We start from the raw sequence: 17755 nt of genomic DNA on the forward strand, positions 1-17755 counted from the left end.
GAGTTCAGAGTCCTGGAGTAGTGATGGAGTGTTTGGGGGAGAAAAAAGCCTGAAAGGGACACTACCCCGACTCAAAGCAAGCAATAAAATCAGGTCGGTAATGGAGAAAAAAAACAAACCATGAAAAGCAATCTAAAGGAAGAACTTCTGGAATAAATATTCACAACAGGTGTTTAAAAAAAACAACAACTTTGTATTTGAGAAATATTTTAATTTTTATTCTTGGTCCCTTAAAGTCCAAGTGAAATATTGGTCATCAGAAAGTTACATACTCCCCTCCGCCATGCATACATAATCAGTCTTTTTCAGGCAGCATGTAACTCAGTATGCATGCTTACCAGCAGATATGCATCCCGTGTTTTGCAAACTGATGCTCACAGTCTCCATGGCATGCACTGGATTGCACGAACACACGCAGACTGTAACCAGGGCATGTCTGCAGCAGCACGACAGCAGGTCTCGTCCCACTCGTGGACACAAACAAAAGGCAGGCGAACACAAAAGAAATTCTACGATAGTCACCCCCCCTCCCCTCCCCCAAACACACTCAAACTATTACCCAGGACTCTCCCTTCAGGCTTTGTGTGTCGCTGACATCATTACCTGTCTTTCCATTCCTCCTCCTCCTCCTTCCTCTCTCTCCACATTTGGGATGAATTGGCACGACGTGAGGGAGGCATGAAGTGTGTGTGAGGTATGGAACTCATTTCCCTGCTTACTGCCACACATGCACACGAGCTTTTGATTTGACGTCCCCCACTTCCCTCTTTTTCCGTCCATCTGCGGGACAATGTGCACGTGCACTTCACTCTCACATAAAAGGTGAGAAAACATTATTTTACCGTGGCAACGTTTCCTGTTTGACTAAACACAGATGCACTTGGGTCATCTGCATCTGCAGAAAAGCTTCGGTACATGCTGAGGGGATGTTCTCACATACAGAGCAACAAATGTTACTGTCCGTTGAAAATAGCTGTTTACAAAACAACCTTCTGGGTTTGCTTATTCACTCGTACAAAAGCTTCTGATCATATCACACAGTGTTCATAAGCAGATGGAAATCCGCTCAGTTGTTGTGAAGCTTTCATGTTTTTATTTCCTATCATTGAAAGCCCTTATCCAAGCTGCCCTCCGATATTCACCTTGACAGTTAGGCATTCTTGACATAACTCTGCACACACCTGGTGCCGCCACAGCTTACATCTGCATGATCTAATCATATGTGAACAGCTCTACAGTAAACACACCATTTCACACCTGGCATTAGAATATATTTCCACATATATCTCTGGTGACACTTCTGGTGAAATTGAACATTCTTGCTCAATATGTGAGTAAACTTGTTGCCTACATTGTTTCAACATCTAACTGTCTACACCTTGGTATATATAGTACAGAAAACATCATATGTCATCCAAACCCACCTTTACCTGCTGTGCAAGACTCAGTTCTATATTCATAAATATAATAATGTTCCTGTAAATGTCTAATTAGGCCAAATTTAATTCCATTATAACATGTTGCATGATGTCAAAATGCTGTTTCTTAAATAAGTTTTTCTCCCACTGATTAAAAAAAAGGGAAGAAGAAGAAGATGACTAACACTGACTAACATCCAGTTTCTAGCTTCAGTCAGAAGTGGTGTAATCATTTTGTTCCAGGTCAAATGATTGTGCAGTAGTTGCAGGTACTTCTCACTTTCAGATCCAGGCAGTGATGGAAACATGACACTTGGGAAGATGAGCTCAGCTCAGAGCTGGGAGCGTGAACATGATAATCCCAGTTCTGTTAAACTCTCAGGAGCAAAAATTTGTTCATAAAAAGATGGGATGGATCAATTTTACCCATTTTCACATTTTCTTGCTGCATAATAAAGTCTCAAAACTTAAGGCTCCCTGCAAACTGTGGGGGCAATCAAGTAGAATACAAATTCCCCGAAGGCAACCATCATACCTCTGGCATTTGCTCAAGACTCATCTTTCATTTTTGGAAGATGAGTATGTGTTTAGAGACTTTGGATATATGTACTAACTTTTTTATTAAAAGGTTCTTGGATAAATATTCTGGCCTGGATCTTCAACTAGGTTAAATAAATTCTTGCTGGAAAAAACAACGTGTCAGGATTCCTCTATTTTCCACTTTTATCAGCAAATATTTCATGTCTTAAAACTAACATCCACTTCTGTCTCAGAGCATTAAAGTAAAATTTCCCACAAATTCAAAGATTTATGTGGCGTTTAAATGCCTCTAAGTTAAGTTTTGTTTTCAGTTTAGTCTGTATTTATGTAGGAGTTAGATTCTGTTGCCTCAGTGTGACACCCAGTGGGTTTCAAAGTTTACACAGTTCACCTTTAACAGCTAAATAAAGGCATAATGATTGTCTCTTAGTTGATACCTTGTGGATAGTTCATTCAAGCACAGAGCAGCTAATGGATATTTGTGCGGCATTTCAGCCAGCAGATAAAAGTGAAAAGGGAGGACTGTTCCCCATCTTGTGTGAAAGAACAAGCTTAACACTTGAACTATAGTTTAAATCAAAATACCATCACCTATCTTTTTCTGTAGACATGAAGCACAGTTTTAGATAGTAGATACAGGTGTCTTAGTGTTTGACCAGGGTAAACCAAGTCCAAAATGTAATGGGTTCCTTTTTTCCTCTTAGTTTATAGGTTGTGTCGTGTGTGATCCTGTCTAAACAGCACAAGCTGGTCACTTGTCACTTGTTGTCAAAAGTAAAACCGATGCAGAAGTGCTTTTAAGTGCTCTATACCATCTGTGGTGCCCTGGAACTGGATAAAAAAATCTAATTCAAAATTGGCTCAAATTCCTCCCATAGGTTTTCCTACAGATCAGTGGTTTGATCTGTTCTCTGTTGATCCTTTTAAAATGCATTCGGTAATTAAATGCATATTAGACCTAAAAGATGTGAATTTTGGTCCTGTCAGGTTTAAGCCAACTCCTGACTGATGACAGCAAAAGCATGAACTAAGTTTTTCAGTTCAAAGCAGTGGGTGATGTTATGGTGTCTATATTCATTTTCATGTGACAGATGAACAGCATCAACTGTAACCAGCTGGCACTTCATGGAACGACATTGTCATTACTTACAGATGTGATTTAAGAAGTCAGAACATGTCTGCTGTGAAAATGATCTTCAGACATAAGCTGAGCTGATTTATTCCTTTTGTCCTTGTTAGATTTCTGCTGTGAAAGTCAAAAATATGAAGTGATAGCTTCTTTCTATTCCAGTCAGAGGTACTGTGCTTCTTTCTCCTCATGCCAGTATACAGTCTGCTTTGACCACACACACTTTATCTGTCTGTCATCCTCAAAACATAAACACTCGCTCTTCTTTTTCCCCTCTTTAGCACCTCTTGCTCACACATAAATCTGTCTCTGTAGATTTGGCTTTCTTTTCATATTCAAGCCCTCTCTTCCTAAAAAAAAAAAAAAAAAAAAAAAAAAAAAAAAACAAAAACACATTTTGTCCCAAAGTCTGCCCTCCTCACTTTATTTTTGATCCAGTCAGGTCTCATCTGTACGCCCCCCCCCCCCCCCCCCCCCCCCCATCAGCTCTTTTACTGGGCATTTTTGTTCGCGTGTGCCCTTGCTTTGTAGGCCTTGGCTTAACGTCCTTCCTAGGTTGTGTGTGTTTAAAAAGCAGCAGGGAAACAAGTGTGCATGAGATGTGCTTTACATCGCTGAAACTCTTTGAAACTCTTTCGCGCCTCGCAACACGCCAAATGAGCACAAACCATATGTCCCATTAATATGACATGAATGATATTTTGATATCTGTGAAATATTCTGATTTTATCAGCCTCAATAAATGCCAATGCATACCAGCATTCATATGTACAATCACGCACACCATGCACACAGAATGGAATTGTGATTCCCCCCCCTGCAGTAATTATCATAGTAAGGCAGGCATGCACACGTGTCCCTGAGGAATCTGTGCGAGTTGCTTGTAAACACACACGCTCTGAGGAGTGGCGTGTGTGTATAACTAAGTCCTTGTTCGTCACTGGGTGTCCCTGAACGCCTTTCTTCTGCGTCGTTATGGTCGTTTTGGAATTCTGCCGTCCCACGAGTCCTCCCACACCCTATAATTAGTGTCACCCGGGCAACCAGAGAAAGAATGCTCAGTATTCTTGTTGTCGTGGTAACTGCGTAAGTGCAGGGCCTGAGGTGCTGGTTGGAGGTGTTGGTTAATGACAGGGACAATGAGGCTTCAGTCTGCCCACTTCATGGGGTTTATGAGTAAAACTGAGGCAGGTTAATGTGAGTCTGTGTGTGTGGGTGGGCGGATATCGCTCTCTCGTTTACTCATAGAACCTCGGACAGGTTATGAAAGTAGAAAGTGTTGTGTTGACATGATGGTGCTCACAGTAGCTTTTGTGGAAAATAACCGAGCATGACCGGATAAAAATGTTAGTGGATCCAGAGGTAATAATATGCTCTCAAGCTCCTTGACCTCCCCATTTCCTCCATCTGTAAATTGTGTGTGCACCCTGTAATCTCCTGCACATAGTGACTTCTTCATATTTGCCTGGCAGACCTCCTTTTCTATGAGACAAACAAGGTAAAAGAGTTGAATAATTGTTCTTTCCTAGATACTCTTGTACTTGCCTTCTGGGAAATATTTAATCCCTAAACTATCTTAAAGGTGGATCATGTATGATGTCAACAACGTAGGCTGGATGGGATTAATAACTAACTAACAGTATCCAATAAATGCATTTAATTTATTAAATTGCATCAAGCTGGATCAGTTATCGGTAACTGTGTGAGACTGCACAGCAAACTTGTTAGGAGTCCCCACTCTTGGGTGTCGGGTCTCCTTATCTTGGACTCTTCTGTGGTTCTTTGGTGGCCTCTACTGGTAATTTACAGTAACTGCAGAGCTTCAGGGTATGAAATGGGAGTTGAGCTGTGAATGAACATGATGTTCCTTGTATCACTGTGTCTTAAATGACACGGCCAAAAATCTTAGAATTAATATTATAAGAAATTATATAAATACTGAGTATTTTAACAGTTACTTATAAAGGAGACTTTACAAAAATCACTGCACACAGTGTACACAACATTTTAATAAACTCAGATTGATTGCTTTTCCGATGTGGACAGTTTTTATGTTTCTTTTTCTCTTTCTTTCTTTCTTTCTTTCTTTCTTTCGTTTTTTAAATTGGCGGATGGATATGTTCCAGTGGAACCTGTGAGAAGTCCGGACTTTCCCGTAAGAAACGTCACAGAAACCTTTTGTCACCATAGTTTCCTGTTTCTGCCTTCGTGTTACGCCGGAAATATTTATATCGTCTTTAAAATAGTGGAGTAATACAATTTATTAATTGGTTGTATAAAAATATATAAAATTAAAATGGCATAAAAATTATAAAACGATTTTTGATAGTTTATTAAAAATTAAAAGAAGCATCTAATTTATATTTTCAGCTGATATTTCGGGTATTGTTAACAGGTGTCTTAAAAGGTCAAACATCTTAAATACATTTTTGGGGAGAAATTGGATCAACATGGACAAATTATACACACACACACACACACACACACACATATATGTATGTATATATATATATATATATATATATATATATATATATATATATATTAATAATCATAATCTTGTTGTCTGATTTGTCTATTAATCCAGTATTTTGTCAAATAGATGTAGAATAGACAATAGTTTTATTCTGTATTCTGTTTAAAATTTGTAAATCTGAGGAAAGATGTATTAGCTAATTTTTCAATTTATTAGTCAAATCCAAATTAATAATAATAGTTATTAAATTGTGAGGTTCTGAAAAAAAGTTTTACGATTCAAATTTGCGACACTATTTTCCACCGCGGATGGGCACATTATGTTTTGGATTCAGCCGGGTGGTGACGTCGGACGGTACGTCATCGTCTCTGCGCTCCGCCATCGTTTTGTCGAGGCTGAGCTGCTAACGGCTGAGTATTTGGTAAAGATGGCTGCTGGTCCTCTCTCTGTGTCTTCTACTGCATCTACCAACAACGATGGTATCCTTATCGGCGACAAAGTCTACTCTGAAGTGTACCTCACGATAGACAACTCGCTCATCCCGGAGGAAAGGCTGTCGCCGACGCCGTCGATGCTCGACGGCCTCGACCTGACCACCGAGACCGACCTCCGCATCCTGGGATGTGAGCTGATCCAGTCAGCGGGGATTCTTCTGCGGTTGCCTCAGGTACAGGCTATGTAAAACGCATAGAAACTACAAGTGTGTTGTATTTTTATCCGACAACAAGCTACAAGTTATTTGGTCTCAACAAAACCAGCCCTACCCTGTTATTAGCAGGCTGCTCATGTTAGCTTGGCGTGGTGGAGTTAAAATGGCGGCGGGCTATTGTGCAAGGTTAGGCCGGTTTACATAAGAGCTTTTATAAGCAACATGTATTTATCTTCTCCCCTACAGGTGGCAATGGCAACAGGGCAGGTTCTTTTTCATCGTTTTTTCTACTCCAAATCCTTCGTGAAGCACAGCTTTGAGGTAAGCCTGTAGAAGTTAGTGGGTGTATTAGTGACACAGGACAACGTTATGATTACGTTCATGGCAGCCATGTTGTCTGTATGTCTTCAAGCTATAGCGGAAATCCTACACAGCATTACGAAGAGAAAGATTTACCTAATCTTTTAAAAGTGTCGTCTGATACAGTAGTTTATCTTTTTTTCCTTAAAAGGTATGAGTTAATGTAAATTTTATAGTTTAACACTAATGAGGTCGATGCAAAGTAGGGAACAAAATGCAAACTCTTAACAACGTATTGAACATAGATGTAGCTTAAGGCCCACATAACTCTCATTTAAAGATGAATATAGTGATTAAACTGATACAATAAATCATTAGTTCAACCTTATAAGGTTATATCTCTTTTGGGGTCATCTTAATGGCCAGTCACCAAGTAACTAGCAAGGCACATATGAAGTGAAATTGGATTTTCTTATATGCTATTTGTTGTTATACTTAACATAAGTTTTATGCTTGCCGAGAAAATATTTTTATCTGTCAAAGTGTATTAAATGAATAATAGAACTTGTATAAAAATGTATTTTTACAAAAATGGAGCATACCAGAAAATGACAACTTGACGTTTACATTGTCATCTGTGTTAATAGCTACTGTAAATGTCCCCTCATCTTTATTTAGTAAATGTTTTATGTATATCTTGATAGTGCAAATATTTGGTGTGCATTATCTGTACAGAACAAACATCACCAGTAGTCAAAACGTTTTGTTATCAGTTTTTTGTTTTTTTTAATTTTTTTTTTATACAGTTGTCATGTGGCTAATCTATACTGTTTCTGTGAGTACCCCTCCGTGGGTTTTATTCTTGAAGTTTCTGTGCACGTCCTTCAAACTTTCTGTATTTTTTGTGGTCTTCTTTCAGATTGTTGCCATGGCTTGTATCAACTTGGCCTCTAAGATTGAAGAAGCGCCTCGACGAATACGAGACGTCATCAATGTTTTCCATCACCTGAGACAGATCAGAGGCAAAAAGTAAGTTGCTGCATCAAATCCACTATTCTTGGTGGGTTTTATATTATTGTAAATGTAAATATGGAACATGTTGTATTGCTTTTGTTGTAAAACTTTGTATTCTGCTGATCTGTTTTTGCTGTGAAAGTGCCCTTCTGTTTATTCATGCACTCTAAACCATTTTAAAACTTTTCAGTTCCAGCTTGTCTACATTTGACATCATTATGATATCATTGATGTGTATATCTAAAAAAAAACTAATTTTAATAGAAATATTCAATATTTTTTAGTTTAAAAAAAAAAAAAAAGAGGCATATAGCTATTATTGTGCCTCATGTCTTTGTCATCATTCTAGTTGTTGGCATTAACTTGGCTTCTTTTTTCCCTTGCAACCAACTAACAGCGACCAGCTACATTTACCAAAGCCTGGGTGATGTGGAATGGTACGTAAGATGAAGCTGTCGGCATGACAACCGTGATGCGAGGGGGTCTCTGTCCTCCCCCCAGGCCCACCCCACCCCCATGGGAGCCTCCTGTGGTCTGAGCCACCGCGGGGCACTGGGATCGGGGATGACAGGTTGGCCGAAAGTCCTTGGCCCATGGGGCACCTGTGACTCCTGTGGTTCAGTCTAATGCTTTGGGTATCTCATGAATCTGCAGACCCTTGGGTAATGTAGTTTCCTTCTCTGACTGCTCCGCATAATGCATTTTAAATGTGCATCAAAGTAAAAAAAAAAAAAAAATCCATTCACCTACTGTAACCCATGGCTTCAACAGAAATATCACCTTGTTTATTGAAGTTTGACTTTGAGTAAATAATTTGTAGCTTGGGGTCCATGTAAGTTTTTTTTTTTTTTTTTTTTTTTTTTAAGGGCCAGTGCATGCACTGTGTAGATTTAAGTTGTGCATAATATGCTGTAAACTTGTCTGCATCAGTGTGATGGCAATTGTGACATACCAAACTTTTTGTTTATGTGGATTTTTATTCAGTTTTAGATTTAGGATAGTCTGATCCCTGAAAATGTTTCTGGTAATACACAAGAAGTTTTGTCGCATGACATCTTCCATGTTGTTTTTTTTCCCCATGACATTTGAAACCTAAATTTGAACTGCTTGATGATTTAAAAAAAAAAAAAAAAGTACTAAGAAATGTTAAGTTATGATGTGTGTAGCATTTGACTACTGTCATGGATTGGCATAATTGGATAAAAATGTCTGGTTTAAGCAGGCTTAGTTTTAAAACGCACCAAAATTAGATTTTTTTTTTTTTTTTTTTTTAATAACCTGTTAGTTTTTTTGTTTTGTTTTTTTTTATCTAATTTTGTTAGATGCAAACTGACAAAAGTTGTTAGTTTGCATCTGTAGTGTGTAAATAAACCATATTGAGCCAGCTTGTCAGTGATTGGCTCATTGCAGTGATAGTGTGAGATCTTTTCCCTTTTATGAATATTTTGTGCTGAGAAAATGAAAAGTTTAGCTCTATAGTGACTTGCACAGTATGTGCTTCAGTTTTTTTTTTTTTTTTTTTTTTCCCTGTGGTTACTGGTAGCATTTGAGAAACAGAAATAGTTTTATTCCTTTGTAACCAACAGGTGTTGATGTAAGCTGATATTTCTGTTAAAGCTGTGGTCAGGGGTGATTGCGATTCAGGGGCAATCTACAAATCCTCGAGCCTTTTACTGGAACCACAGGAGTCCACAATCCCCAGCATACTGTCAGGCATGCATCTTGTTGCTTAAGTTGGTTGACACGGGAAAAAAGAAAGGAGTGCAAGAATTCAATAGGGCACTGTCTTCTCTTTACGTTTATTACGAAAAGGGGAAACAATGTTTTATTTTGATTCCTTTGTAAAAATAGGACTCCAAGTCCATTGATACTTGATCAGAACTACATAAATACCAAAAACCAAGTCATCAAAGCGGAGCGGCGGGTCTTGAAAGAGTTGGGCTTCTGTGTGCATGTCAAGCATCCACACAAGGTGAGTTAAAAGCCTCTTTTCAGATTTTGTAACGCACTTTAGTGTGTGAGTGTGTTAAGTTACTCAGGTGCACCTGCAGAAGGTAGTTTAGCTGGTTGACTTCAGTTTTGAGTTTGCCCAATGATTTCTCTGGGTGTTTCTCTGTTAACATGTAGCTTACATGTCATTTTAGATTATCGTCATGTACCTTCAAGTCCTGGAATGTGAGAAGAACCAGATACTGGTCCAGACGGCCTGGTAAGTTCCTTTGCTATTTCTTTCTTGACCATCCCCACAGCAGCAACCTGTGTCATGTCTGCAAGAAGTGCCACCAGACCTGGGCTTAAGATGAAGCTGTACATGTTTCAAATGTTGGGATTTCTGAGGAGCACTTGCAATATTTACTGGAGACTTGGGACAGCTCCACTTGTGGAAATGAGACCTGTCAGTAATATATTGAAGTGCTTGCGTTGGAAAAAACAAGCAAACTTGAAACACACTCCACAGCCATTTTGCCCAGGTCTGACAGCGACATTCCCTCACTCCATTTGACTCCTTCCACCTTTTTTAAAAAAAATTTATTTATTTATTTATTTTTTGGATGGAGCCATTTGTTTTAATGCAAACCTGCTACTTGTTTCACACTCTTGTCTGCCCTTACATGGCTTACTGTAAAGTCTGTTTGATTTTCGGTGCCCAGGGAACTTGGTTTAACTTTGTCCTTTCTCTCTACTCTTTGATTAAAGGGTAGTCCATGCTGGTAAGTCACAAAAAGAACCTCTGAACTCTGCCTCCTCCAACCACATGACCTCAGGAAGCTCCCCCCATTGGCTGGCTGCCTCTCTCCTGACAGCCAATCCCAATGCCGAGATTCACTGAAGGGGGCGGGCGGGCCTTTCCCAACACAGCCAGCATCAACTTGTTTTCTCTTGGTTGTCAAAAAGGATTTGTATTTTTTGGTCTTGCTACAAAGGTTTTCAACTGTAATCTTTTTTTTTTTGCCAAGTAACTACAGATAGATAAAGTTTTCTATCTTGTTCTAGTTTACTTGCATTTAGCAATGAAGTAAACTTAGCCAGATCACATTTTTTGCCCAGTTTACCTGCCTACTTTTACATTGACAGAATACTGTGTCCTGTGCCCAATTGACATGGTGTCCAGACATGTGTCTGTCTTCCAGGCTGATCCAGTTCTCAGATTTTGGCTCCAAGGACCAGTCTCAACCACGGAGCAGTCACTCCATCGGCCATATGTTTCTATAGTAGCGTTGGTGTTGCAGTTTTACTGATCTGCTTGGTGGTCTTTCTTTGTTTTGGTTTTTGTTGTAATTAACCCTCAAGGGTGAAGCTTAGATTGGCCGTTTTTGACTAGTTTTTATGTTTTTACGTTTCACCTTTTAAACAGTTGATCTCGTTTTGGTCGTTGTTGTCTCCAGAAAACCTCCCGAGATTAGAAACCAAGTAGGAAAATGTTTCTATGTGTGTCTCTAAACCCAATGAACCCCTTTGATGAGTTAGAATTCAAGTGTAAATACATGATAGTTGAAAAACTTGCATAGAAATGTAGCAAAGTTTACTATTTACATAAAAATGCTGCAGTGTTTTGGGCCATTTTCATACAGCTATTTACAAAACTGTTTGGGATTAGCAGGACATCCCACACACAACTCACTTGTACCACTTCTAATAAATAGTTCTAGTTGACCACAAGCCGGGAGGTGCAAGACATTACAAGGTGCCAGTCTTTTTACGGCACTTCACTCTGCTTTTGGTGGATATTTTTGGTTGATGTGAGTTGTTTTTTTTGTTTTTTTTTTAGCTGTTCGCGGGAAAACAGTTTTTTACTACTACAGTACTTTTGACTTTAAAGTCCTGTTTTACATAATCTAGCAACACTTTTATCAAATGGTATATCATGAGAAGTCTGCTCAGTTGACAAAGTTTTAATGGAGATTCTGTCATTGTAAATCAGTTTTGCTGTCTAAGCACGTCGGCATATCCATCAATCTCAGAGGGTTAATAGGCAGTTTCATCTAGCACAATCCCAATATGGCAGGTCTCTGGCTTTGTAGAAAAAACTGAAGCCAGGAGCAGTAAACGTATAAAATGTAGGTGGACATGTACATAGGCATGATGGATCTGATGAGGTGTCAATTCTAAATATGTGGAATTTGACTGGTTATAGCTCGAGTAAGTTATTTGTATTTTTCTTCTATGCTTCTCCATGACACAAATGGTCACGCCACCTTGTCTTGGCTTAATCACATCCTGGCAGTTTTCTCTCCTCTTGCTCTCCCAAGCGCTGATCTGGTTGAGCCATTGTCCTTGATAATTCTTACTCATAATCAGTAGTCTAGCCTAAGAGATTTAATTGTGTCCCATCACTTGTCACTTTTTTTTGTTTTTTTGTTTGTTTTTGGGATGCTGTCGCACTAAGTGAGCTTATGCAGTTGGTTTGTATCTTGAAAGCTCTTTCTTTAGTTGAGCATAAGGCACCTAGAAGTTGTTGGCGTGGCGATCAGTGTTAGCTTCTCAGACCATCTTTTATTCATTTGGGTACATCATGCTGCTAAATTGTCGCATCTGCATGCTCCCATACAAACTCTGCTTTCTTATTCCTTTCAGATCGAACAATCTGAAAGTAATAGCTACTTTTTAGAGAATTGCTTGACATCTCTGTTCCTGCATGTTCCCCAACTTACAAGGCATGTGACATCATTACCTGTCATCTTGGCATCTTGTGTATTGAGGTGGTCTTGGCAGGTCATCAGTAGGTCTTTTATGTATTTTTTATTTAATTTCACTTTAATCCCATTTGTTATCTTCTGCTGTATTTGTGACATACAGCACTGCTGTGGTTGCCCCAGAGAGAAATGGACAAAGTTAAACCTGACAAATGAAAATGCTTATTCCACCCCCCCCCCCCACCCCCCAATCATTTATTATTCTGTTTAATATGCAAAGGTTGTGTTTTTATGAAAGGGCTGATTCATTTCAAATGCAGTTGCTAAATGATGGGAACTATATCTTTATCAGAAATGTCAAAGTATGGGGAAGAGATAAAACATGTTTACATTTTGAGAAAGAAATACTTTTAAACTGTTAAATATGACTTGGTACTTGCTAAATATTGCAGAATGATCTGCAATTGGGCCTTATGGCCTGCTGCATCTGCTTTGAAAAGTATGGATGAGAGTTGGCGTTATGTAGAGAAGATGCTATGTTTTTGTTTGTGTTTTGTTTGTCTTTGTAGGAACTACATGAATGATAGTTTGAGGACAAATGTGTTTGTGAGGTTCCAAGCCGAGACCATCGCCTGCGCCTGCATTTACCTCGCGGCCCGGGCTCTTCAGGTATCAAGAAGTGCTGACTGTGAACCCCCTTCCCCTCTTAGTCATTTTCTTTACATCATTTATATGATATGTAGCTGTTTTTTTCTGTAGATTAACCTTGCCTGTGTGTTTGTCCAGATACCTCTGCCATCCAGACCTCATTGGTACCTGCTGTTTGGAGTCAGTGAAGAGGAGATGAAAGAGATCTGCATCACCACCCTAAAACTCTACACCAGGAAGAAGGTGATTATTTGGAATGGGATGTCATAAGAACTGCTTCCTACCTAAGAAACTTGTTCAGAATTACTTCATTACCTCATTTCAGTTGTCACATAAACAGTTTTGTTTGTTTTTTCCACCCAGCCTAACTACGAGCAGCTAGAGAAGGAAGTGGAGCGAAGGAAGGTGTTTTTGGCGGAGGCTAAGCTAAAGGCCAAGGGCCTGAACCCTGATGGTACCCCAGCCCTCACATTGGGGGGCTTCTCTCCTGCCTCCAAACCCTGCTCTCCAAATGTGGTGAAAGTAGAAGAGAAGTCCCCGAATCCCCAGACAATAAAAGCTGTTAAGAAAGAGCCAGATAGCCGGACGCAGGTCAACAAGAGTCCACATAATGGGTAAGAAACATGTTTTGCAGGCAAAATAATTCCGTGTCAATATTTGTTTTTACAGAAGCTTGTCTGCTGTCTGTCATCAGGCCATGCTTGTCTTAATTTTGAGACGTTTTCATTAAAGGTTACGGAAGGAAGTAAAGATTGGCAGAAACAGTAGGAGTGGAAGTCGTTCTCGTTCAAGAACACGGTCACGGTCCAGATCCCGCTCCCCTCGTAGACAGTAAGGCTGCTTCATATAAATACTGATATAATCGGACCTGTGTTCATCTTTCAGATGGTTTTATTCTCAATTTTGAGATTTACAGATGATTTAAACTGATCGTTTGTTCTTTATCTTGTCTCTTCCAGTTACAACAGCAGACGCAGTCGCTCAGGGACCTACAGCTCACGGTCGCGCTCCCGCTCTCACAGCCGCAGCCCGTCGCCTCGGCGACATCAGCCATCACCCCTCCTCCCCCACCTCAAGTCCAAGTCCAGCCATCACAGCAATAGTGACTCCAAGCTTAGTGGACGTCACAGCAACAGTGGAGGTGGAGGGTCTGGACACAAGAGGAAGCGCTCGCGCTCTCGATCAAGGTCCCGCACTCCTGTCAAGGTGGATCGGGACAGGGACAGAGAACGGGAACGTGAGAGAGACAGGGACCGCAGCTCCTTTGATCTCTCTTCAAAGAAACACAAGCATGAGCGAGGAGTTGGCCATCGAGACAGAAGGGAGAGGGAGAGGTCTCGATCCTATGACAGGGAAAGAGACAGGGAACGTGGCCACAAGAGCAAACACCACAGCAGTAGTGGGCACTCGGGACACAGCCGTCACCGGCGCTGAGGCACATTGACGAGCTCTAGGACTGATGGTCGCTTCAGTATTTTCCGTTTATGCAATTGGAGATCAAGTTGGACAATTCTTCTGACTTCTAGTGGCTTGTGGTCTGTAGCAGTGGGACCCCTGGTTTGTTACTTTAAAGCAAACTGAATGGAAACGTGCTAAATAAAGTACTGACTAGACAATTATGTTGACATGTATTCTGTTGGTGCAAAAAGAAAGATCAACATGCAAAGCACTGTAGTCATGACGACCATGACTGAGAAAACATGTCAACTCTGAGTTTTTAGTGCATTACAGGGCATCACCCCGGTAGTTGGCTTTCTGGGTTTCTCACATGCATCCTATATCTGAACATTGAACGTTTTTTTTCTTTTCTTTCTTAATTTTGAGTTCAAGCCAGCATAATGATCATAATAATAAAAATCTAGTAAATACAAACATCTACTTGGCTTTTTTTAAACCCAGCGAAAACATAGCTGCTGCTGCTGGATAATGACAAACTTCCAGAGTCATAAATGTGTTTTATCTGCATGGAAAATACTTCATTATAAAATATTAGTTTTTTTAGTTATCTACTCAGCACCACACCAGTATGGGTGTCTGGGACAGGTAACTGGAGGCGTTGTACATGGGAAACCCAGAAAGCCTGTTCAGCGCCAGTTTAACAGGGATGACGGCAGTGAAACATCAACTCCAGGCCTTTATGTTGTAGTTTTACTCCCCAACACACCTAAGAATCATCTTGCCTACTCTTGTGTTCTTGATTCAACATGTAAAGTTATAAATGTATGGAAACCAACTTATTTACAATGTAAAGGACTGATATCCACTGACAATATGTGAATGCTTTGATTTATAGAAGCAAGCTGTTCAGTGGAAGGTTTGAATAAATGTAAGATTAAAAAAAATGTCATTCAGGAAGGATCAATGTGTTTGCACATTAAGAGGCTGGTGGGCAACTTTTTTTTTTCAGATTTAAGTTGCTTAAAGTAAATTGCTGTTTTTCATTTTTTTTTCTCCTTTTCCAGCAGGGTATCAGACTTTGGTTCAAAATGTTTTAGGGTCGTTGGTTTGTTACACTGGTTTTTAGTCTGCACGTCATGTCCAATTTTTATTCATTAATAAATGAGTTATGTGATGAACATGTTCTTCTTTCTTCTTAAAAGTTAAATTTTCTTGGACAAAGTAGCAGCTGAGGGAGGAACTGGTAGGCTCTAACAGTTTATCATGATTCTTACTCGAAGTTAATGTTCCTGATGTGCACTGGTAGTTGCATCTAAACACCCGATTTTATATTTTTCTTACTATATACGACCAGAACAGCTTTAACTTAGGTGTATAAATCAGATCAGATTTAAACATTTTCCATCCACCAGGGGGTGCTGTTGGCCTAAGTGGATGTGGCCACTACCGAACTGGCTCCAGCACCAATAAAGATATGTCAAGATTATTCAAATTATTTATTGAAAACTTTGAATCAAATTACAATTAAACATTATTTTTTTTACAGAACACTAGAGAAAATGGAGCAACTTTAATTTCACAAAGCATTGAGAAGTGATAAAAGTACAAAGATTATTAACAGAACAGCAGGAAAACCTTCCAAGGCATGTGTTGCACTAAGTCAGTATGTCATCCCCAAATTGGATGCTTTATATTGAATACTAACAACAGTAGAAAATCCAGATGTGAATGTCCCAGATTACATCACAAACTCCAACTTCCTGCAACAAGCTTAAGTCATAATCAGTCAAATCCAAATGTGCTGTAAATGGTCCAGTTTTAAATCCATGCAACCAAAAACTGGGGACAACAGTCATGAAGACTAAAAGTCCTTGAAGTTATGAGTTGTACAGATTTATTTGACAACTCTGTCAACGGTGGAAGAATACAGACATGCGACACGTGCAACAGGCATGTTTATATGATGTCTTTAATTGTCAGTACAATACAGAGTTCATTTGTCGGCATTATTAATTCATAGTTCTATAAATAAAAAAAAAAGAATGATAAAAGGTAAGTGGCAGCAACGTAAAATATTTCACGTTTCAGTCATTTTTCTCGAACATGACTGAAGCATTACAAAACACTTGTATAAATAAATACTGACCTTAATCAAAAATCAAATGAAATCAAGCAAAAGAAAACAAAAACTACGATTCATTACACAATGTTGATCCACACATTTTATACATTCAGATATTTTATTACTTGTGTCAATAATTTTCACAGTGTTTGTCAATTCTACAGTTTCTAGAGTAATCTTGTTGTGCTTTACAATAAGTAACGTAATCTATTCTCCAGTGTGACGGCAGACTGATGCTACTGTATCTGTTCTCTAAGTTATTTACAGAGCTGCCAAGCGTTACATTGTGTATGAGGAAAGTACTTTACAAACGGTTTGTGTTTCTGCCAAAAGGTCAGACTGCAGAGGTTTGGAAATGAGGCCAATGTGGCTGCGTGTCAGCTCAGAGCTTTTCAGCCCACTTTGCTGCGTTTAGACAGAAGACACTTGTGTCGACCCTTTAAACATGAAGACAACGGGAGCAGAGGAACTGAACTGATACAGATGACATTATCACCATGCTGTGTACGTTGAGTGCGGATCTGCTCCAGTTTTTCTCAGAACTCAGAACGATTGCATGTGTATGTTTTATTCATGTTGCTTTTAAATGCAACTCTTGGTCTTACAGACGCATTATTAGCATGACTGAAGGTGGAAGTTTGGGAATCGGATTACCCTGAGGGGGACTTGATTGTCTGCAACAGATTTGATGGCAATAATTGTTGGGACATTACACACATGGTGTGTTGGACTAAAGGGAAAATCTCATATGTACCACATTTCATCTTAATCCTTTCAGCATTTGTTGAGAGACTTCCAATGCTCTCTGACTTTGGGCTGCATAGCCAGCTGTTTATGTAGGTCATGAATCTGAGAAGAAAGTGGAAGTAGAGACAGGCGTGATGTAAATAAAATGATGTGTAAGTAGATGCAGGTTAGCCCTGCTTGCTGGAAACAGCTTAAAGCAAACAGACTGGTAAGCTGACACAGTGGGAAAAGCTGTGTTATGGTTACGTCCAAAGCACACACACTTCTAGCTGTGAGACAGACTGTACCTAAATGGACTTTGTTTGTCACAAGGGTTAAAATTAAGACCACCATAAGACCTTTTAAAATTTTCTAAACATTCAATTTGACTTTTTTTTAAAAACCAAAACCAAAAGCTTTCAGAACCAGAGTGGTGAATGGACAAACACACACGTTTGATGCTGATCCAGATAAACATCAAAATTAGGCCCAATACAAAACAATTGATTTGCTACAGTGGAACGGTTTAACAGGGTTTGTCATGTGCTTCCTGGTTAGTGAACAGCATGAGAGAGTCACAGTGTTTCATATAGCTGGTCCTGTAGGATCTGGTTTTTCAACATAAAACTGTTACATTTAGGGGGGAACTTAAAATTTCAGGGTTTTTGCTCCTTGGCTGGATGAAATGGAAGGAAACAGAA

General features: G+C 39.5%; 1 protein-coding gene across 1 annotated transcript; it reads left to right on the forward strand.

Moving 5' to 3' along the window:
- Positions 1-5952: 5952 nt before the first annotated feature.
- On the forward strand, positions 5953-15376 carry ccnl1a (cyclin L1a). Its single transcript, XM_079246872.1, has 10 exons — positions 5953-6230; positions 6459-6533; positions 7432-7541; positions 9378-9498; positions 9671-9735; positions 12730-12829; positions 12947-13051; positions 13172-13422; positions 13541-13639; positions 13768-15376. Exons 1-10 carry the CDS (start codon positions 5991-5993, stop codon positions 14240-14242), a joined length of 1641 nt encoding a protein of 546 aa, XP_079102998.1. The 5' UTR covers positions 5953-5990; the 3' UTR covers positions 14243-15376.
- The last annotated feature ends 2379 nt before the right edge of the window (positions 15377-17755 follow it).

Source organism: Telmatherina bonti (genome assembly GCF_933228915.1).
Source record: "Telmatherina bonti genome assembly, chromosome: 9".
In the NCBI taxonomy this organism is placed as follows: Eukaryota; Metazoa; Chordata; class Actinopteri; order Atheriniformes; family Telmatherinidae; genus Telmatherina; species Telmatherina bonti.

Excerpts from the sequence above, each read along its gene's own strand:
- ccnl1a (XM_079246872.1), top strand. The coding sequence starts at position 5,991 with ATGGCTGCTGGTCCTCTCTCTGTGTCTTCTACTGCATCTACCAACAAC. Across the intron at positions 6,534-7,431 it reads TCGTGAAGCACAGCTTTGAG|ATTGTTGCCATGGCTTGTAT; the intron begins GTAAGCCTGTAG and ends GTCTTCTTTCAG. Across the intron at positions 9,499-9,670 it reads ATGTCAAGCATCCACACAAG|ATTATCGTCATGTACCTTCA; the intron begins GTGAGTTAAAAG and ends ATGTCATTTTAG.